We start from the raw sequence: 22,603 nt of genomic DNA, 5'->3' as shown, positions 1-22,603 counted from the left end.
AATACAGAGGCCTTATTAAACGCTTGTAGGCACATGGGTTTAGAAGTAAATGAAAAGAAAACTAAATATACGGACGTTCGCCGTGATCGTAGTACGGCAAATGATGGATGCGTTAAAATATCAAATAATACTTTTGATAAAGTGGATACTTTCAAATATCTAGGATCATTATTAACAGACGAAAACCATATTTACGAAGAAATTAAATGTCGACTAAAAGCAAGAAATTCGTATTATTATTCAGTTCAAAATCTCTTGTCGTCGCGAATTCTGTCGAGGAATTTTGAAGCTTAAAATATATAAAACTATAATCATGCCTGTAGGTCTGTATGGTTGCGAAACCTGATCGCTTACTCTGAGGGAAGAACGTAGGCTGAAAGTATTTGAGAACAAGATCCTGAGACGAATATTCAGGTCCACGAGGAACGGGAATGGGGAATGGCGGAAACTTCGTAACGAGGAACTACATAATTTATACGGTTTACCAAACATTGTTAGGGTCATCAAATCTAGGAGGCTGAAGTGGGTAGGTCATATAGCCAGGATGGAAGAAAGTAGGAACGCTTTCGAAGTCTTAACTGGAAGTCGAATCGGATAACGACCCTTCGGGAGACCTAGACGCAGATGGAATATTAAGATAGATCTCACAGAAATGAGAATAGAAAGTAGAAACTGGACCCAGTCGGCTAAGGATAGAAGTCAGTGGAGAGCTTTTGTGAACAAGGCATTGAACCTCCGGGTCCCATAGGCCATATACAGAGGTCTCTTTTTTATAGAATACCAAACTGTTATAATCAAGTAACAACTGATGTGGACATTTTTTCGAGCTACCCAGTGTTTGAAAGAGCAATTAAACGAGTTTTGACGGAATAGTTTTACTTTTACACTCTTTTTTTCTGTTGTTGTTATTGTTGTCTTGTTTTTTTCTTTCTTTTGTTAGCATGTCCCTGTGTAAAATGGCAAAGTTATGCTGTATCTGGGAATTTGTTCAATAAATAAATAAAATAAATACTTCTATCACATTCCTTAAAATTCAACGTGTTCTTACTCCGATAAGCAGCATGTTTTTCCTTGTTCGTCTGTCACTCAATATGTGTACTATTGCGCAAATAATACATTTTTCAATAACCTTATTTCCATCCGAATCAAATTGCTAAATTTTCGGTGTCTTTCTGCTACTATTTTCTACCGAACTTACAGCTATAGCTAAGAATGCACTACGATTTGTGACTTGTAGGTTTGTTGTAAGGAGGAAACGCCGTAAATTCTGAGATAAATACCTGTTCCGTTTGTTAATTAAAGATTGTGTCATCTTGTTATTCACAATTAACACATCGGAAGGAAGGAAATATTTTCTTAACATTAAGATGCGAAGCGCCTTACTACCGTGTTATGTGATGCAGTTTCTAAATTTTTAAGTTAACGTATTTAGAAAGTGCAGATTGAACTTAAATACTTTTTATCTTTCCTAAGAGTTTCTATTTAAGCATGAGCTTTTGTAGGACAGAATCTATTACCATGTTCTAGTTGGTGGCGTAGCGAGAAGTAATATTGACAAATATTGGCTAAAAATATTGAACTATTTGTTTCGATATTTGTTTCCAGAATGCAAGATACGAGGGCAAGTCAAAAATTATCCGCAATTTTGACATAACTTTTCTTGGATTGTTTATACTGAGCTCTGTCCTCGTTTATTTTATTGTTATGCTTTTTGTGGCCATGCTATGAAAGTTTGATTATAATTCCTCATTTATCTTTCTTTTGTTGCAAATAGATCATTCAGGGTGTCTATCGGTCACGAAAGTCATGAAAAAGTCACGAAATCAGAAAATGGTCATGAAAGTCAAGGAAAAGTCACGAAATTTAGCTTTTGGGTCACGATTTTTTTTTAATCTGTACGAATATAAGTAGAGACTGGAAAAAGTTTGTTCTATAAAACGTCAAAATTCACTGTCAAAGCTGTCTATTGTCGGCTTTAGACGCTACCAAATCCCAAGCAAAGCACGTTCTATCGCATGCATGAGAATTCGGCCTAATTCACATTCAAATTCGCTCTTGAGACTGTCCGTCAGGTGGCATCATTGAGCAGTGGCGATGCAAATCGCATTGCATCGCCGAAACCACCTACGCATCTAACCAGTTTGTTCAACTGTGAGAAGACACCAAACTTTTGTCACTCCAAGGAACAGCCTTAAAGTAGAGATAAGATAAAGATAAGTGCTGAAGATTATGGGTACTGTTATTAGTTTTTGAATGTTAACGAAATTTTATGGTTTGGTAAAGAAAAGGTCACCAAAAAGTCAGGAAATTTCATTTTGGAATTTTAGTAGACACCCTGTCATTGCTGCTCCATTAGAAGTTTGCACTAAAGAACAACGAGCAGTGACCCGGTTTTTGTGGTCGGAAGGTGTGTCAAGGGTCGCAATCCATCAAAGACGATGTGCCACTTCGTCAATAGTCACTTGCCTGTGTAACAGAACCCATATCTCGTGCACGCTCAATGTTGTTACCATTTGTAGCCATAGATGGTCGTTCGGCTCCTCCCTCATGCGTAACACTTGTGCGACTATTTTTGAATTTTTGAATCCATTCGTAGACACTGTTCCCGTATTGTGCTGAAAGTCTGATGGATTGCGGCCCCTAATACACCTTCCGACCACAAAAACAGGATCACTGCGTGTTGTTCCTTTTTGGTACAAACTTCTAATGGAGGGGTCATGATCTATCTGAAAAAAAAAAAAAAAAAAAAAAGACAAATGGGGGAATTTGAATCAATCCTTCATAGCATGACTACAACAGCATAACAATAAAATAAACGAGGAAATACATCAGTATAAACAATATAAGAAAAACTATGTCAAAATTGCGAATAATTTTGATTTACCCTCGTAAAAAAACAGTTTCTTATCTAGATATTTCGAATATTGCTTTTTTCCTCCAATTTCCTATTTTTTTTCAATTTAATTATATTCTTGCTTTTATTAATTATAAATATACATTAGTTAACTGTTGTTCTAGGTATTACGAAAAGACGTTGACGATGCCTCTGACATCGAAAAAATAGCCTTTGATCTACTGACACAAGATGGAGTAGTTCACATGCTTTTCTCATCCTCCATGTCGATTGAAATGGCAAAAGAAGAGATTCAGAAATATATACCACAAGTAGAGTTCTTTGTCAAAAGGTACGTTAAAGGATTGGATGTAGACAATGGGTTTCAGACGCCTGATGTCGCCAGAGAGAATTGGAAAGGACAGATCTGTGATATAGAAGATATTGAAGAGAATATGTGGGCCCCACATTTAGGCATCAAAGGAAAGATAGATGTAACTGTGGGCGTGAAAATACACAAACAAGATAGGAAAGGAAGGCTTAAAAAAGTAAGTACTAGCAGTTGACTTCGTTTTTATGTTAGAGAATATTATGTAAAACACAGGAACGTAATTACAAGGGTCATTCAGAAAATAGTATCGTTTAATACAATCCCTTTGCACGTGGTAAGAAACTTCGGGGACCATCTCCTGATAGCTTCTCTATAACCTTAGTATACATACGTCGTTCAGTAATTGACAAAATTTTCAATAGGAATTCCCATCTTCCAGAGCGGCGTTTTTTTTTTTTTTTTTAAAGCCTCGACTGCAAACACATCACATGGATTATTAGTTGTGGACACTGATGACAAGCCAAAAGTAGTAGAAAATATTATTAAATACATCATGTTATTAACAAGTAAAAGGTTAAAACTATACTATCTTTGTGGTGGACAAACACCATGTGGATGGGTTTTCTCGGAGTTCTCCCGTTTCCTCCCACTTTCTTCATTCCACCATTTCATTCATTTCTCATCACCGTCTCCTTTAGCCTAGCCAGCATAACCGTGGGACGTACAATTTAAAGATTTCATTTAATTTTTGCTCATATTCTGCAGATGAAAACCGTATAGTATATTAAGGAAGGTTTTTGACTAATACCAAGAAAACTCTCGGAGTGCTTTTGTGAAAGTTCTAATATTTTAGAGATTACAACTTTTGTTATTGTAATAATATTGAGGTATTTGCATATTTTTATTTCTAGAAATGTTTTTTTTTTGATACCTCTATAGCACAGCGGTTGATGCCATGTGATGTGATTAATTTGGTCGTGTATAGATGCTTAAAGAAAATCCCTCTTAGGAAGATGAGAGTTCTCATTTAAAATTTTGGCTATTTCTAAATGACAGACGTATAGAGGGTTAGTCCAAGTTAATACTTGTAATTTTGCGTCAGTTTAGTTCCGTACGTTGTTATTTTCTATATTATTACTTACTATTGCTTCAATTTTATTTTACGCAGTTTTGTAAGCTTTTCCAGTACCCACGTTGCTTTACATTGTTTTACAAACCTACATTCTCAACAGGTTATATTTCACTAGTATTTTTTTTTTTCTCTTAAGTTTCATCAATGCTGATCTAAATGTTAGGTATTCTGTCATAGTGAGACTAGTGGTGTAAGAACGGGAGGTGAGCGAGGGAACGCGTCCCAAGCAGCTTTACAAGTTACCTAGCACAGCAACATTATTAAGAATTAACAAGTCATAAATTCAGTATCATCAACATATTTCTCAACATTCTGCAAAGAAAAATTCTAGCAATGGTAGTGTATGAAAATGATATTTTTAAAAATGTTTTCACTCTTCTCTGTTTCATAACAGTCGAAAGATTTACTGTAATTTGTTACTGTTTTGTGAGTGATGGTCGAGAGAACCATACATGAAACTTAAGTTTAAAAGTCGATGGCCAATCCAAGGCACATATGCCATTTGTGCCACACTTAAAAACGTGAAATGTAATCTATTTTGGAAAAATTGGTAGGTTGTTGGTAAGAAAAAAATATTCAGCATAACGTAGTAAGATGATAACTTCACATCACTAAGAACCGAAATATCCTTTTTGCTTTCCTTTCCCTCCTGCTTCCTTCAGTAGCGGAGTTAGTCAAAAATAAAGAGCATTTCAGTTTACAATTTATTGAGCGACATATTCAAAACTGCATAAAAAAGTAGCACGTGAATACTTCGGGTTGGTCACCCCTGGATGGGTCTGCGGTGGCTCAGTGGTAGAGCGTTCACCTCCGATGCTTGGGGTCCCGGGTTCGATCCCAGTCCCCATCAAGTGAACTTTGTGGTGGACAAACACCATGTGCGTGGGTTTCCTCGGGATTCTCCCGTTTCCTCCCACTTTCTTCATTCCACCATTTCACTCATTACTCATCATTACCCTCTCCTTTACCCTAACTGGCATAACAGTGGGACGTAAAATTCAAAGATTTTGGTCACCCCTGGATTAGAAGATAGAATGACTAAAGAGAAAGTTCAAATTGGAAGTGATTTAGCTTTACAAACAAAAAAACAAAAACAATCTTTAATGAAATGGTTTTAAACTTTTATTAGTGACGAAATGGAGTTGAGTATACTAATGGATTCTTTTTTATTTTTTACTTAGATGATGCCTTTGGAACTAAAGACAGGGAAGTCTAGCTTCTCTGCAGAACACCGAGGCCAAGTTATCTTGTATAGCATGATGATGGCTGAAATGGGCGATGATCCAGAAGGGGGACTGCTTTTATATTTAAGGTTAGTTTGACTTCTAACTGTTTTGAAAAGATACAATCTTATCTTTACATTATTACTGAGAAAATTATACAATACATGTGTGTGTGGAACGTGTGGATTGGTGGTAAATAACTCAGTTTCAGTGGCAAAGGTTCCACTGTTTCTTTTATGACATCATTCCAGTAAAGCTCCCATTATTGTTCACTTGAATTTTCATCGTATAAGGTGTAAGAAGGCTTCATTTCATATCCTGGCGTATGTACGGTAGTCTGATATCCACATGGCACCTGTGTTACTGATCTCCAACTTCATGGCCGCCAGTTATTCCCTTCATTTGGTATTTGGAGTGTCAGTTCGATTACCTATGGGAGCAGACTGCATTAGCCTGAAAATCAAAATTGTAGTATGTTACGTGAATGAAGTCATATTTAATATATAGAGAATTTTTCTTCTGAAATTATTTTATATTTATTTCAATCTACTAGCTAAACGCCAGATTTTCGCATGGCGTAAAATAGATTTATGGGAAATATTTGAATGGTGAATATGAACCTCTCCCCCCTTGGGATGTATATTTCAATCAAAACGAAATGGTGAAAACTCAGCTGGACCCAAGTGTTCAAAAATTCATTTGAAAGGGTACAGTTCCGTTATTCTTTGCGAAAAATTTTAAGTCCATTCCTGCCGCAGAATATATATTTCAATGTATATATAATTGTGAAACTATTGCCATTGCATCGACGGATGTGTTCGTTAATGTCTGCTCTCTTTCCCTTTGCGTGTCCAATCTTGAATTACGCTCATCTGTAATTTTTTCTCCCGTAATTGCTGTCACTGATTCTCTTATTGTCGAATCGCTTCCGAGTGATTCTCTCTTCCTATAATCAAGGAAGATATATTGCTTCCACTTCTATACTTTCTTGTTTTAATTGGAATTACCTAGCTTAAACATTTTTAAGTTTGTTTTTGAGAGAAAGGAAGAAAAAAGCGGAAAAAAGGAAAGAAGAATAGGGGATGGACTCAAGCGTATTTGTTAATTCCGTACGTTAATAGAAGCGTATTATTATTATTCCAAATTATTCTATGCATAAGTATGGGGAAGTCTCATAGAATGTTTGTGTGTGTTCTTTCGTTCACCTGTTTGTCGACAAGTATAAGAGCACAAGCAGTAAAATACCGAGAACTTTTTGTTTTTCAGGGGGCCGCGGTGGCTTAGTGGTAGAGCGTTCACCTCTGGTGCTTGGGGTTCCGGGTTCAAACTCTGCTCCCGCCAAGTGAACTTTGTGGTGGACAAACACCGTGTGCGTGGGTTTTCTCGGGGTTCTCCTGTTTCTTCCCATTTTCTTCATTCCACCATTTCATTCATCTCTCATCATCACCGTGAAACGCACCACTCTCACCTTCCATTCTAATTGTAGTAAGAGGATGTTTCACATTGATTGTTTTGAGGTTCAGGTACTGACAAAAGAAACTTCTACAGTAAAACAATAACTTGGCGTTTTACCAGATGTACGAACACATAGTTCATCCAACAATAATCAACTGTAAATGGCCAACTAGATGATGCAGTTCTTCGAATAACGATTTAGTTGAGAATTATTCTACATTTTCTTATCAGCCTTTTATTTCAAATTACATATCATAATTACCTCATATTCATCACATATCATCATCATTTTTTTTACTAATATTCATATTCAATTATTTTATTTCATTATATTATTATTATTATTATTATTATTATTATGCACAATTCGTCGAGGCTGTATCAGTAAAAACTCCCAATATATACATTAATAAATATATATATATACATCATCTAAATTACCAATGAACTACGTTGCACTATCTACGTATGAATTTCATTTCGTTGAGATCACAAACAAAATCTAGATACTAACACAATTGGATAAATTTTCCGGCGTTTGATCCGGGGTTCTACGTTTTACAGATTCATAATTTTTACATACATATTTATCGACCAGAATCACAAAAATTATTTCTTTCTATATATCGTTAACATTCCATTTACCTTATTATTTTCAATACTTTTTTTTCGATTCGAAAAAGTTTTCACAATTTAGATTTATATCTTACGGCGCGGACCGAAATCTAAACTGCCACTTGCCCAAATATCAAGTAATACGCTGGTGCAGGTACAATATAGCGGCGCATTACAACCGTCTCCTTTAGCCTAACCGGCATAACCATGGGACGTAAAACTCAAAAATTTCATTTCATTTTCATTTTTTGTTTTTCATTAATCGAGCGTCCTAAGAATACATTCCATCTCGCCTAACCGTATATTCAATCCGGGAGTAGCAGAAATCTCTTATTTTCGGCTTCAACACTGATCTCTACAAGCGAGAATCTGTTTTTTGAAATTGTAATATCCTGCAAGATTGTGTTTACAAACACTCAACATGTGCTTCTATTTACAAACATCAACCATGTGCGTCTTATTATGGATTACTATGGCTGCAGACGACAGAGACAACAACGACACCACTGGTCACATGACAAGGGAACAGCAGCGCCACCGCATCACCTCGTGCACCTCTATAACGAGAGGATTTCAAGAAAAAACATCAGTCTACGACTGGTCATCCCTCCTCTAGCTTGCTCTGGAGTTCTAGGAGATACATATCCCAAAGCCTCTCATTTGCTTCGGAACTAGGCTAACTTTCCTGCCCTATTAGCTTGCTCAGAACTCTGTTGGGCATCTTAACCTTAGTCATCTAGCTTGCTTCGGAGCTCTGTGGCTCAAGCCCTACACTGCTTGCACGGAGCATTGGGGATCCTAAAAGTCCACTCCATCTAGCTTGCTTCGGAGCTCTGTGGCTCAACCCCTACACTGCTTGCACAAAGCATTAGGACCCTAAAATCCACTCCATCTAGCTTGCTTCGGAGCTCTGTGGCTCAAGCCCTTCACTGCTTGCACGGAGCATTGGGGATCCTAAAAGTCCACTCCATCTAGCTTGCTTCGGAGCTCTGTGGCTCAACCCCTACACTGCTTGCACGGAGCATTGGGGATCCTAAAAATCCACTCCATTTAGTTTGCTTCGGAGCTCTGTGGCTCAACCCCTTCACTGCTTGCACGGTGCATTGAGGATCCTAAAATCCACTCCATCTAGCTTGCTCGGAGCTCTGTGGCTCAACCCCTACACTGCTTGCACGGAGCATTGGGGATCCTAAAAGTCCACTCCATCTAGCTTGCTTCGGAGCTCTGTGGCTCAACCCCTACACTGCTTGCACGGAGCATTGGGGATCCTAAAAGTCCACTCCATCTAGCTTGCTTCGGAGCTCTGTGGCTCAACCCCTACACTGCTTGCACGGAGCATTGGGGATCCTAAAAATCCACTCCATTTAGTTTGCTTCGGAGCTCTGTGGCTCAACCCCTTCACTGCTTGCACGGTGCATTGAGGATCCTAAAAATCCACTCCATCTAGCTTGCGGGGGGCGCGGTGGCTCAGTGGTAGAGCGCTCACCTCTGGTGCTTGGGGTCCCGGGTTCGATCCCAGCCTCCGCCAAGTGAACTTTGTGGTGGACAAACACCGTGCTCGTGGGTTTTCTCGGGGTTCTCCCGTTTCCTCCCACTTTCTTCATTCCACTATTTCACTCATCTCTCATCATCACCGTCTCCTTTAGCCTAACCGGCATAACCGTGGGACGTAAAACTTACAGATTTCATTTTTTCCATCTAGCTTGCTTCGGAGCTCTGTGGCTCAACCCCTACACTGCTTGCACGGAGCATTGGGGATCCTAAAAATCCACTCCATTTAGCTTGCTTCGGAGCTCTGTGGCTCAACCCCTTCACTGCTTGCACGGAGCATTGGGGATCCTAAAAATCCACTCCATCTAGCTTGCTTCGGAGCTCTGTGGCTCAACCCCTACACTGCTTGCACGGAGCATTGGGGATCCTAAAAATCCACTCCATTTAGTTTGCTTCGGAGCTCTGTGGCTCAACCCCTTCACTGCTTGCACGGTGCATTGAGGATCCTAAAAATCCACTCCATCTAGCTTGCTTCGGAGCTCTGTGGCTCAACCCCTACACTGCTTGCACGGAGCATTGGGGATCCTAAAAATCCACTCCATTTAGCTTGCTTCAGAGCTCTGTGGCTCAACCCCTTCACTGCTTACACGGAGCATTGGGGATCCTAAAAATCCACTCCATTTAGTTTGCTTCGGAGCTCTGTGGCTCAACCCCTACACTGCTTGCACGGAGCATTGGGGATCCTAAAAATCCACTCCATCTAGCTTGCTTCGGAGCTCTGTTGCTCAACCCCTACACTGCTTGCACGGAGCATTGGGGATCCTAAAAATCCACTCCATTTAGCTTGCTTCGGAGCTCTGTGGCTCAACCCCTACACTGCTTGCACGGAGCATTGGGGATCCTAAAAATCCACTCCATTTAGCTTGCTTCGGAGCTCTGTGGCTCAACCCCTACACTGCTTGCACGGAGCATTGGGGATCCTAAAAATCCACTCCATCTAGCTTGCTTCGGAGCTCTGTGGCTCAACCCCTACACTGCTTGCACGGAGCATTGGGGATCCTAAAAGTCCACTCCATTTAGCTTGCTTCGGAGCTCTGTGGAGATCCTGCCCTAGGCTGCTCGGGCCTTAGGTCACCTTCTCATTAACCCAATATTAGAAAATTTGCATTATAGTACGAGTAATATTTTGTAATGTACTGTTTATAGTGGATTTTGTAATAAAATTAACGGCAGTGGGAAAACAATATCGGACTGTAATTTGCTCTACCTACACCTGCACAAGCAGAGCTTTACAATATAGATTGAGAACCATAAGAATAATAATCATCTACGACTTTATCCCACTTTTGTAAACAGAAGTGATATAATAGTAATAGAAAATCCACAGCGAAAACTGTTCATTTAATTGAGATATTTTTTTTTTCATTGAAAGATGGTTCATACGTATCCTTTCTTAACATGGCTTCGACTTATGATTAGTTACTTTTCCTTCCTTATATTTTAATTGCAATAACTTGTATGTTTTAGAGATGGTTCAATCCAGGAGATTCCTGTGGGTCACCGTGAAAGCAGAGACCTTATTCTATTAAGGAATGAGTTAGCGTATTTTCTCACAAGAACTCCAGCCACTGCTAAGAATGGTACACACATTCCAGAGCTTCCTGAGCCTATAAACCATGGTCGAACATGTAAGAAGTGTCCTTACCAAGTCATTTGTTCCACGTTTCTCAGGTTAGTGAACAATTTCACGTATCTTGTTGATTTGAAAACTACTCCTGTGTAACGGAATGATTAGCGTGCGTAAACTTGTGGTATTGTCGTATCGTCGTGAGGCAATTATGGAGCTTCTTGTATTAAGAAGTATCAAACCCCGATCTAGTCTGCCAGAGAAACAGCAATGGTGGAAATCGATATGCTCACTATATTTTTACTCAGCTAAGTGGACTTTATAACGTTCAGTTTGTTTCGTTACTGATACTTGTGGATTGATTGAGTTGGAAGTTGAGTATCCCTTTCAAGATTCGAGACATATGAGACTTGCATCTACAGCTTAACGTGGGAATCGAACCCAGGTCTCCTGCGCCAAAGATCTGTATATTAACCATATAGTTACATGGAGCATCGTATAGCTGGAGCTACATGTGTTTATTTCAGAAATGGGAATGATACCGCATTTTTTCGATACTTATCCCTTATAAGGTTGCGTATTTCTAATATTCAGACACGTCACTTTTTTTTTTTTTTTTGCCAAACTTTTATAAATAGTGTCCGTTGCCAATGATGATTAAAAGTCTAATGCTATTAAACTTCCTCAAATGATATTATTTTCTAAATATCATTCGGTAATATGTTGAGGCCCGTTTCAGTCTATAGAATATATCTGCGTATTACTTTTATTCTATGTAATGATGTATACAACATGTTTTGCTGCATATAGACGAATACAGCATACTGTTTCCTCTAGTGTGCCCTTTTTTGTAGAATTATATACGAGGGCAAGTCAAAAATTATCCGCAATGTAGCTAGAATTTTCCTTGCATTGTTTATACTGACTTCTGCCCTCGTTTATTTTATTGTTATGCTGTTGTGGTCATGCTATAAAAGCTTTATCCTAATTCCTTCATTTGTCTTCCTTTTGTTGCAGACAGATCATGGCTGCTCCATTAGAAATTTGCACCAAAGAGGAACAACGAGCAGTGACCCGGTTTTTGTGGTCGGAAGATGTATCAGGGGCCGCAATCCATCAAAGACTTTCGGCACAATACGGGAACAGTGTCTTGCCGTAACGGAGTATCTATGAATTGAAATATGGTCGCACAAGTGTTATGCAAGGGGAAGAAACCGGACGACCATGTACGACCGCAAATGATGATAACATTGAACGTGCACGTGACATGGGTTCTGTTACACAGGCGAGTGATTATTGACGAAGTGGCACATCGTCTTTGATGGATTGCGGCCCCTGATACATCTTCTAACCACAAAAACCGGATCACTACTCGCTGTTCCTCTTTGGTGCAAACTTCTAATGCAGCGGCCATGATCTATCTGCAACCAAAGGAAGACAAACGGAGGAATCACGATCAAACTTTCATAGCATGATCACAAAAGCATAACAATAAAATAAACAAGGACAGAGATCAGTATAAAGAATGCAAGAAAAATTATAGCTACATTACGGATAATTTTCTGATTTACCCTCGCCTAGCATAGAAAGTTTTATAAAAGAGTGAACATTTCTTGTTATTATCATCTTCTTGCACATGTCCTTAATTAAACAGCTTGTTTCTTTCTATTCATTTTATACCTTTAGAGTTCTAAAACCAAGTATATTGCAATGTAACACTTACTTTAGTTTGTGTCAATATTTTTAATCACCTGACAGTTTCTTCAGAAACCTTCTGTTTTTATCAACGGTAATAATAAAACAGACTAATGTAGACTTCCTCAGATTGAAAATTAACGTTCTGATTCGTACAGACGTTGACCACCTTGTACGAATGAAGGAAAAGAAAATTACAAGGGGCGTTTGATGAATACGTGATTTTTCATGAGATGAGTGTCAGTTTCTAGTTGTAGTTGACATTCTTTAGTAAATAAACTGACAATTTTGATTGTGTTTTGTTTGTTATACTGTTGTCGATACCAAATAAGTCAGATAAATGCGTGCTTAATATTTGAAATTAAAGAAAGTTAATTTCGTATGGTGATTAAGGAAGAAGAATTTTAGGAAAACCAAAAATGGACCAAAAGATTGCGATCTTGGCCATTATAATTAGTTTTTGGATCAGGAGTCAGAAAATTTTTGAACGGACCCTAAAATCGGGTTTTCTTATTTTCTACGGAATAAGCACATCATACTGAGTTAACTGATAATTTGGGTTCGACTACACTGTATGTAGTTCTGGTTAAGGCCTACAAGAAAATTTTTGATTGAAATATATTGGATCTTTCAATCCAAAAATAGAAAAACTTTAAAACTGTTATGGAAACGCTGCTCGATTTCATGTAATGGTGCGAAAGTAGTTGTCAGAATTTCGTTGTGGTCGCACGAGCACGGATGATGCCGAACATTCGGAACGTCTAAAGGTGGTAAGGTCTGAGGAAATGGTGAATAAAATTTATAATCTTGTGTTCAAAGTTTGTTGAGTGAATGTACACGAGATAGCTAAGGTGGTAAAGATTTCACTCAAACTTGTTTTTAAATATTCTTGATGAAGATTTAGGCATGAGGAAGCTGTCGGAAAGTTGGGTTCCGCGATTGACCACTGTTGTCCAAAAGCAGAAGTGCGTGGATATTTCGAGACAATGTTTGGACATGTGGAAACGCAATCCAAGTGGGTTTCTGATGCGTTATGTCGTTATTGATCAAACTTGGATACATTACTAGCAATTAGAAAGTAAAGAACAATCAAAGCAGTGAATTTCAGCAGGAGAATGTGCTGCAGAAAAGGCTGTTCCATCAGCTGGCAAAGCCATGGCAACAAATGTTTGTATTCCCATGACATCTTTTTCATTGACTACCGTAAGACCATTACAAGACAGTACAGATTGACATTCAAATAGGCGGCAACTTCCGGCTGAAGAGTTCCGGATTTTGGACGGTTGTATCTGCTGTATATTCGAGGGTGATTCAGAAAGTAATTCCTCCAAGGTGATACCTTTATTTGTGTTTGATAGATAGCACCGATACAATATCAGAGGAAAGCCTGCGATGTCAGCTACAAATGGTGGAATCATTTTTTAACATATTCTCTATTGCGGGAAACACATTTGTGCCAACGCGAAACAAGGTGTTTCATGCTGTCGGCGAAGAATTGTGGTGGCTGCTGGCGACACCACTGCCGAATTGGCGCTTCCACCTTTAAGATGATCCTTAAGTTTGGGGAAGAACCAAAAGTCGCACGGCTCAAGATCTGGACTATAAGCAGGATGAGAAAATGTCAACAACACCTTGCCAGCAGATGGGACAACTTTGCATTCTTTTGGTGGAGGAGAGGACGTGTAGCAGTACTCCATGGACTGACGCTTCGTTTCCGGGTGTAATGGTGTATCTACGACTTGTCGCCGGCGATGAATGTTCCTGCGCGCAAACCTTCCTCAGCCAGAAATTCAATGACAGTCCGCTGTTTCAACTGGACGTCACGACTGGATGTTATGGACTGCTCCATTACTCTGGAACAAGAAGAGATAGGTAGGTGAAACAAGTGACATTCTATAGCTTGAACATCAGTGCATTAATGGCAAACAATCCATAATGTTTGCCGAACTATTGGCCAAGTACTGGGCTCAGAGGCATTACTTTCTGAATCACCCTCGTATTAAACAGAAACGAAAAAGTGGCCTCGCGTAGCGTAGTCGCTAATGCCCTCTCCTTTGGTGCGAGCGGTTTCGGATTCGATTCGAAAAAGTAAAATGGTTTCTCAGTCCAGGGGTTTTCCTTATTTGCACCAGGCAAATTCTGGGGTGATACTTAACAATGGTCCCAGGCCGCTTCCTTCCTTCCCCATTCCTTTGCTCCCCACAATTCCTTTTCTCCTCGCCGATGGACGTCATCCCTCATACATAACGGGCAAACATAGCATAGATGCCGAAAGCCCAGATATTTAATTCCTAATCCTATTCCTAAATCATCAAATTCTTTGTGTCAAGTATTGATCAATGCGATGTCGTGCGCCTTAGATATTTAAAGTATCAAAATCTTATTCATTGTTAATTACCTGTAATTTTCTTCAGAAGTATTAGCATTTAATGAAAAAATAAATAAATAAAAATGTCCAAAGATGAGAATCCACCGATCGATAGATCTTACTATGCAGAACAAAATAATCTGGTTGACTGTAAAACCTTGTGGATAGTTTTCGAGAAAGTAGGGAAAAACAATTTCTTTGTAAACCTGCAATACTTCTTTATATACATACACTATGATACAGGGTGTTTCAAAATAAATATCTGGATTTTAAGGCCTTGTAGTATTGATTACATTTAACGTACAATTATAAACAAGATATCAAATGAAAGAGAAACTCAGTTTTTGCTACAAGTGTTCAATATGAGCACCATTCGTCATACGGTACGCATCAAATCGATAGGCGAGAAGAACCCATAAACTTTTCGCTGGGATATAGCACAAAACACGTTCAATTTAGAGGAGTCCCGTTGCAATTCGCTGATGCGAATATTATGAGCGTTCTCATCGCCACTTAGGTGAAATGTCGATTCATCACCAAAGACGACATGATCTCCAGAAAATCTTCATCGTCATGCAGCAACATTTCATTTGCAAAGCTGGCACGTAAACCATAGTCTGTAGGCTTTAGAGGTTGTAACAACTGCAAATGATAAGGATGTAGTTGTAAGCGTCTCCAGACGGTTGCACTGTAACTACAGATTCAGTCTTTGCAAAATGTAAAATACAAAAGCTTTCTGCTCACTAGTCGCCATCTTTGGTACTAGCGCTTTCTAACGGCAGACAGAGGAAATAGATCATGCGCATGCGTACGTACAAAACTGTTTGAGTTGCTCTTTCATTTGTAACTGTAACTTAATTGTAGTAAATACTACAGTCTTAAAACCTTGATATTCATTTTGAAACGCCCTGTACTTGCAATAACGTCTAATGATATAAATTATTAACAGAAATCTCTCTTACTCTTTCAGTTTGGATGGATTAGATCAATTGACTTCTAATCATCCAATGGCGAAGATAGTTCCCCGAGCAATCAGTCATCTTTCTGAAGCCCATATAAACTATTTTACCAGATGGAGTTACCTGCTGCAGCTGGAAGAGTTGGAAAAGAGAAACCCAACAAGCACAAAAGAAATTTGGTTTTCGAATCCTGACGAAAGGCGAGTAACTTCTCATTTAATATAAAAGGAACTTAATCTCATAGCCTAATATATTTGCACTGGAATGCCTGCATTAAGGAGTGAAAATACAGTGCTTGTACGAACAGTTGTAAACTCAGTTTCCGAAGTTCTTATAGATGTAATTTATACATAGATCTTCATTAAATAAATAAATAAATAAAAACATAAAATGTGAAGGTCAAAGAATCAAGAATTGCATTTCAGGAAGTTGTCACATTAGTCTGGTGTAAGTTTTCGTATCTTCTTCGGTCTTTCACATCATCAATGCCAGTTATTTGTCATTTGTTCACATTTTCTTGTACGTTACAAAACGAGGAAGATATGAAGGTTCACCTCTTCGTTCGTATGGCCCCAGTTTGGCCTAATGGCTAACACGTTTGCCTTTGGTGCGCGTGGTCGCGGGTACGATTCCCGGTAAGGGTGCAATTGAAAGAAAAAAAAGTGGTTCGGATTCCACTACAATCAGTAGGTTCACGTCTTTACCCGTCCTGGCACAAGCATGGGACGTTAAACAAACAAATTAAATCAAAGAACTTTTCGTTTCTTTGACCTTCAGCTTATTATTATTATTATTATTATTATTATTATTATTATTATTATTATTATTATTATTATTATTTAAGTATGTCTGCCAATTTGAAGAGTTCTGTAGCAATTAAAGTACAGGAATTTCTAAAATTAAATTGGAACTGTGAGTAAAAACATTTTTGTCCAAGACTTCACTTCATCGCTTAACTATGAACATTGATAGCATTGATTTGTTGGTTAGTTCTTAATGTTGATTTAATTTTTAAAATGCTATCAAAAATATCTAATAAAAAAATATGTTCTGACAGAATTGCTTTATTTATTTCAGAGAGAAGAAGCGGAAGTGTATAAGTTCTCTGATTCTCGGAGGCAAAGTTCTTGAATCTAAGACAGGAAAATTTGATTACGCACATACTTTTATTAGAAGTCCTAATGCACCGCTGCAAAACAATTTCTCCAAAACAGAAATTAACCCTGGTGACTATGTTGTGATTAGCACCGATAAACGTCTAGCTGTAGCTGGTGGGATTGTTAAAACTGTTACAAATGATTCGATTACTATATTTCTTGACAGGTATGTATTAGTAGAAGATTTTGATATGTTCACTTACGTTCATATGCATTTTCAAAGAAATCGAAGATGTAGTTTTGTAGAATGTGATTGTATAGGTGATTAATTAGCAAAGCATTATTTCGTTATCATTGAATTTTACAAATGACTTCACGACAAGCATTCTATTAAACAAGTTTATTTCTAGCACTAACCTGCTCTAGTGAATAGCTATTATTATTATTATTATTATTATTATTATTATTATTATTATTATTATTATTATTATTATTATTATTATTATTATTATACCTTAAACTTTATGACCAAGACTCCAGGTGAAAGCCAAAATCTAAATAGTCGATGGATTCTGCAGGGTTTATTTATTTATTTGTCACCTATAACACGAATACTGTTTCAATTACAATAGATTTATACCTCTGGTGCATGGGATCCCCGGTTCGATCCCAGCTTGTGCCAAGTGAACTTTGTGGTGGACAAACACCATGTGCGTGGGTTTTCTCGGAGTTCTTCCGTCTCCTCCCACGTTTTTCATTCCACCATTTCATTCATTTTTCATCATCATCGTCTTCTTTAACCTAGCCGGCATAACCGTTGGACATAAAACGTAAGGAGTTCATTGTACAATAGGTTTACAAAAATTTAATTCTATAGAGATAGTTTTATACATGTTTCATATTAAAATAAAAATAATGGAAAAAAGACAAAATAAGAAAAGAAAGAAGAATAAATAAAATAGTGAAATTATATAATTGGCATTAATGTATAAAAAAATAAAACACTGTTACATCTATAACTCACTTGAAGAAAAAAACAATATATACAATATTCCGGTAATCATCTGACGCATTTCTTATCTAATATTTGTTTCAGTTATAAAGGATAGGACAGTGAGAAATCAATCTCTGGACTTACCGTAGATACATTATTATAACCCCAACAAGTTGGAATTAGCGGAGAATTCATATGCATAGAAGTTCTAGATTTCACATTATAAAATAACATTCTAATTCTTAAGTTGGTTTTGGCTGTATTAAAATTTAACATAATTATGCATTCATGATTAGCTATAATACCATTCACCAATTTAAAAAAAGAAACTTAATTGAGATATTTCCCGCCGTGTAGTTAATGAAGAATATTTAAATATGCCCAATAATATACTGTAAAATACCCGCATATCATAGAAATTCACCCTATACATTTTAAAATAAAAATATCTTAAATAAAACTTAATTTGTATTCTTTCATGTTGCGTATAGTAAGGAGTCCATACTATTGAAGCATATGCCAATTTGCTACGCACTAAGCCATTAAACCGTACAAGTTTATGTTAGTAAATTCACTTGTATTTCTAATTAGTAATCCAAGAGGTTTGTATGCCTGTATAATTATTTTGTGTATATGCTAATTAAAGCATAGTTTAGAATCTATAAGGACCCTAAATCATTTACGTGTCTAACTCTTTGTATTATAACCAATTGCAAGTGAAGTGATTTCTGAGCGACTTTTAATTCCAATGACTCGGTAAACTTTATACAGGTAATCATTCTATTTAATTTTCTTTATCCTAATTTGTGACGATCTGTAAACGTCTTCTTTCTATTCTCCTCAGAGTTGCTTCTTTTTCACTCCCTGATACTTTACCATTCTGGTTTTCATTACCCATAAAGGAGCCACGGTGGCTTAGTGATAGAGCGTTAACCTCTGGTGCATGGTGTTCCTGGTTCGATCCTCGCTCCTGCCAAGTGAACTATGTAGTGGACAAACATCGTGTGCGTGGGTTTTCTTGGGGTTCTCCCGTTTCCTCCCACTTTCTTCATTCCACTATTACATTCATTTTTCATCATCACCGTCTCCTTTAGCCTATCCGGCATAACCCTGGGACGTAAAACTCAAAGATTTCATTTCATTTCATTTTTTTATTACCCATAAACAAGGTAGATGTCAAGAGTAGAAGTCAGATGTAAATTAAAACAAATTGAAAGTAAAACTACCCGAGTGTGCCATAATCTGAAGAAATTAGTGCAAATAGTGTGATGTATAAACATGTCTTGGCTTGCATTTTCACAATAAATAAGCTAATAAAGGTTTTTTTAGTCGTTAAAAGCCAATTTATTACAGAGTTGCCTGATACTATCACGATCAGTTTATACTGGATCCTTCTATTTGGTAATTTGTTAGTCTTTTTTTTTTTTGTTTTTTTTACATTATAAAATATATTGTCGATAATACATTAATAATCACTATTAGTAAATATTTTTTTAAAACATATTTACAAATCGGGACTTATTATTGTTATTATTATATTTCTAATAAAGTGTATTTCTAAATTACAGAGACATTTCCAAAGGGTACTATTCCTGCGTTTTCCATGTTGACATCTACGAATCTCATTCGTTTCTTACGTTCAATTTGACCAGCTTGGGATGTCTTTTGGATGTGACTGATGACGCTGCTAGACTGAGACGTATGGTAATCGACAAGTAAGTTCCACAAACATCGATTATATTTTATTTCATGAAAATTTTCACTTACACTATAACTAACATATATTAACAATAATCCTAAGTAGTTCTCGAAAGTTGGATTAGGATTGGATGAAACTTATAAGAACTTCTGTTATTCGCATTGTAGCTCTTTTAACCAAGTAGTCAGGCTGTTGGAAAATGAAGGGGGGAGTAAGGGGTTATAAGAGGCTTGAGTGGTTACATACTCTCCGTATTTAAACTTTCGACTGCCTCTTGAGTTTGTTTTTCTTACTTTATTGTTTCATTGACCTTACCATGTAACTTATTTTACTTTTAAAATCGATCCTGTCTCCAATGTTACACAAAGACTGAAAAAGTGCATGACTGGACCGAGAGTCGAACTTGGAATCTTCGGCATACCGTGCCGATGCGTTAACCAATACGCTACACAGTCCGCTCCCAAAACAACTGAGAAAAGAACGACGACTTCAGGAGTGAGCGAATGTATGGCTTATCGTATAGTTCGTTTCATCAATCGAAGTGAAGTTGTTTTTTTAGGGTGTCCATGGGTCACGAGTCACAAAAATCAGGAAACGGTCATGAAAGTCAAGAAATTTAGCTTTTGGAACACGATTTTTTTTAAAAAAAATCTGTACAAATAGGAGTACAGACTGGAAAATTTTGAAGCATCAAAATTAACCACCAAAAATGTCTATGGTTGTCTTTAGACGCTACCAAATCGCAAGCAAAGTACGCTTCTGCCGCATGTATGAAAATTCGGCCTAATTCGCACCCAAATTCACTCTTGAGAATGTTACGAAATTTTATGGTTTGCTAAAGAAAAGGTCACGAAAAAGTCACGAAATTTCATTTTGGAATTCTAGTAGATACCCTGATAAATAATGCCGCCTTCTACGTGTGGTGGCTTCTGCCATAAATAAGTCATCGTCCAAGAGATCTTGCGGAAAACACCCTCTATAACTAAATGGCCAACCAGAACCCTCATCTAGCATGGTTCTCAATAACTTAGATAAAAGAAATATTGAAAAGAAGCCATTTTGATAGCATCCAGGACATCAAGGCAGTACGCCGATAGCTCTGATGACCATTTTAAAAAGAAATTTAAAATTACTTTGAAGAGTGGACTAAGTGTTGGCATCGGTACATGGTTTCCCAAGGGGAGTACGTGCAAAGTATAGTGATATTCAGGAGTGGTGGGGTTCCTACTTATCTGGAAGACCCAGAAATGTCAGAGAATTTCATGAAGAGCTGAAGAAACCTGGAAAAGTGAGGGACTTCTCAGAACTCCTCTCTCTCTTTCCGCCGTATCTGGCCGGTTTGTCGGGGAGATAATAGTTACTTTTTTTTTGTTTTTGTTTTATGTTATGTGTCAAAGATTTCGTCCTCGCCAAATAAGTAGGAAGCTTGAGTGAGATATGTTGCACTTTTTGTTGGATGAGTCCATGAACTCATTGTCAGACATAGTAACAGTGTTGATACCCTTCGTTAGATATACATGAGCTTGGATTCAATTTTCTAAAGGGATATACTGTTAGTATAAAGTAATATTTTTTTCTTTCTCCCCCTCTCCCCCACTGTTGAGTACTACTGGTTTAGAGGTGATAATCAGGAAGTAAAATTATTGAAATGAACTTTCGTAGATGGTAATACGAGAATATAATGGAAGATTTATATATATATATATATAGGTGGCAGGTAGTGAAGAAAAATTAGTTGAAAATTGGGAAATTCGTTTTATCATTATCATCTTGTACTTAAGAGAAATTATTGCTCTAATAGAAATATTTTGTTTATTTTTCCTTAGGGAAACTCCACAATTTCAAAAGATGCCGAAATCCGTTGTTTTAGAAGGAAAAGATATATTGCAAAAATTAAATAAATTTCAACAGAGAGCTGTGATACAAGCACTAGCCGCAAAGGATTATGTACTAATCAAGGGAATGCCTGGCACTGGTAAGTTAGATATTTATGATAATAATAATAATAATAATAATAATAATAATAATAATAATAATAATAATAATAATAATAATAATAAAAACTTTCATTAGCTATGTACTCTAGTCTTATATTAAAACCGAATAGGTAAAATTTTGTCTGTGTTAAATACAATATATTATTTTAGGTAAAACTGCTGTTATTGTTGTGCTGGTGCAGTTATTGGTGCAGTCCGGTAATTCTGTACTATTGACAAGTCACACTCATGCGGCGGTGGACAATATTTTGTTGAGACTATTGGAGCGAGGGGTAGATTTTCTTCGTCTTGGGTCCACAGCTCGAATACATCCCAAATTGCATTGCAAGTCAGAGGCCATTCTTACGGCAAACTGCAAGACTCCTGAAGAACTTGAAGCAGCTTATAAGTCAAAGGTACGTTTCACTTTATTTTTTAACTTTTCTCAATAAATTATAACTTAGAACATTGCATCGTGAATACTAACCTCTCAAATTCTTGGAGCTTTCCTAGTCTAGTGGCTTGAGAGTGAGCCTTTTCTTGCACAGGGCCTCGGGATTGATTCCCTGGGAGAGCATCGAACTCACTAAAGTGGTTGAAATTCCACTTTAAATTATGTAACTTCGCTGCTGACAGAGGATATAAATACAATTCAATCACTCAGATTCTTGGGAACTTGTATTTTATAATGTGATCCGTTTTCTTTATAAAAGTTTAAAGCAATTATGGATTTTTGTGAATGAGAGTAAAATTCGGCCTAAACATACTATGAAAAATTCATTAAATTCATTGTACAATTTTTATTATTAAAAAGGTTAAAATCTTACCAATACACGTCGTAAATGTTTGTTGAAAGCTACAAATGATTTCATTGACCCATCTTCTGCTTCTTCAATGTGATTGAAAAACCAAAGCTGCCTAATTTATCACATTGCGCAGTTATCTCCAACTAAAAGATGACGGGAAAATATATACTAATGAAGCACACCAAACATAAGGAATACATTTTCTTGCTAAATATCAAAAGTTTCCATGTAACAATGGGAAATCACAATGGTAAAAATTAAAAGAATTTATCACTGCAACCTAAGGGAATAAAAATGAATTC

The 22,603-nt window shown here is 37.2% G+C and overlaps 1 protein-coding gene across 1 annotated transcript in view; it reads left to right on the top strand.

The window, feature by feature from the left end:
- The window catches only part of LOC145692729 (DNA replication ATP-dependent helicase/nuclease DNA2-like), a 56,221-nt gene that overhangs the window by 18,793 nt on the left and 14,825 nt on the right, over positions 1-22,603 (top strand). The window contains exons 6-13 of the mRNA XM_081768155.1: positions 3,019-3,381; positions 5,478-5,608; positions 10,608-10,811; positions 15,741-15,929; positions 16,807-17,052; positions 19,389-19,535; positions 21,346-21,494; positions 21,667-21,911. Coding sequence (XP_081624281.1) covers positions 3,019-3,381; positions 5,478-5,608; positions 10,608-10,811; positions 15,741-15,929; positions 16,807-17,052; positions 19,389-19,535; positions 21,346-21,494; positions 21,667-21,911 — 1,674 coding nt within the window. The remainder of the gene's footprint in view (positions 1-3,018; positions 3,382-5,477; positions 5,609-10,607; positions 10,812-15,740; positions 15,930-16,806; positions 17,053-19,388; positions 19,536-21,345; positions 21,495-21,666; positions 21,912-22,603) is intronic.

The sequence above is a fragment of the Thermobia domestica genome, chromosome 8 (genome assembly GCF_964235325.1).
Source record: "Thermobia domestica chromosome 8, izTheDome1.hap1.1, whole genome shotgun sequence".
In the NCBI taxonomy this organism is placed as follows: Eukaryota; Metazoa; Arthropoda; class Insecta; order Zygentoma; family Lepismatidae; genus Thermobia; species Thermobia domestica.
The sequence above is the reverse complement of the archived record's forward strand: the minus strand, read 5'-3'. Positions and strand labels throughout refer to the sequence as shown.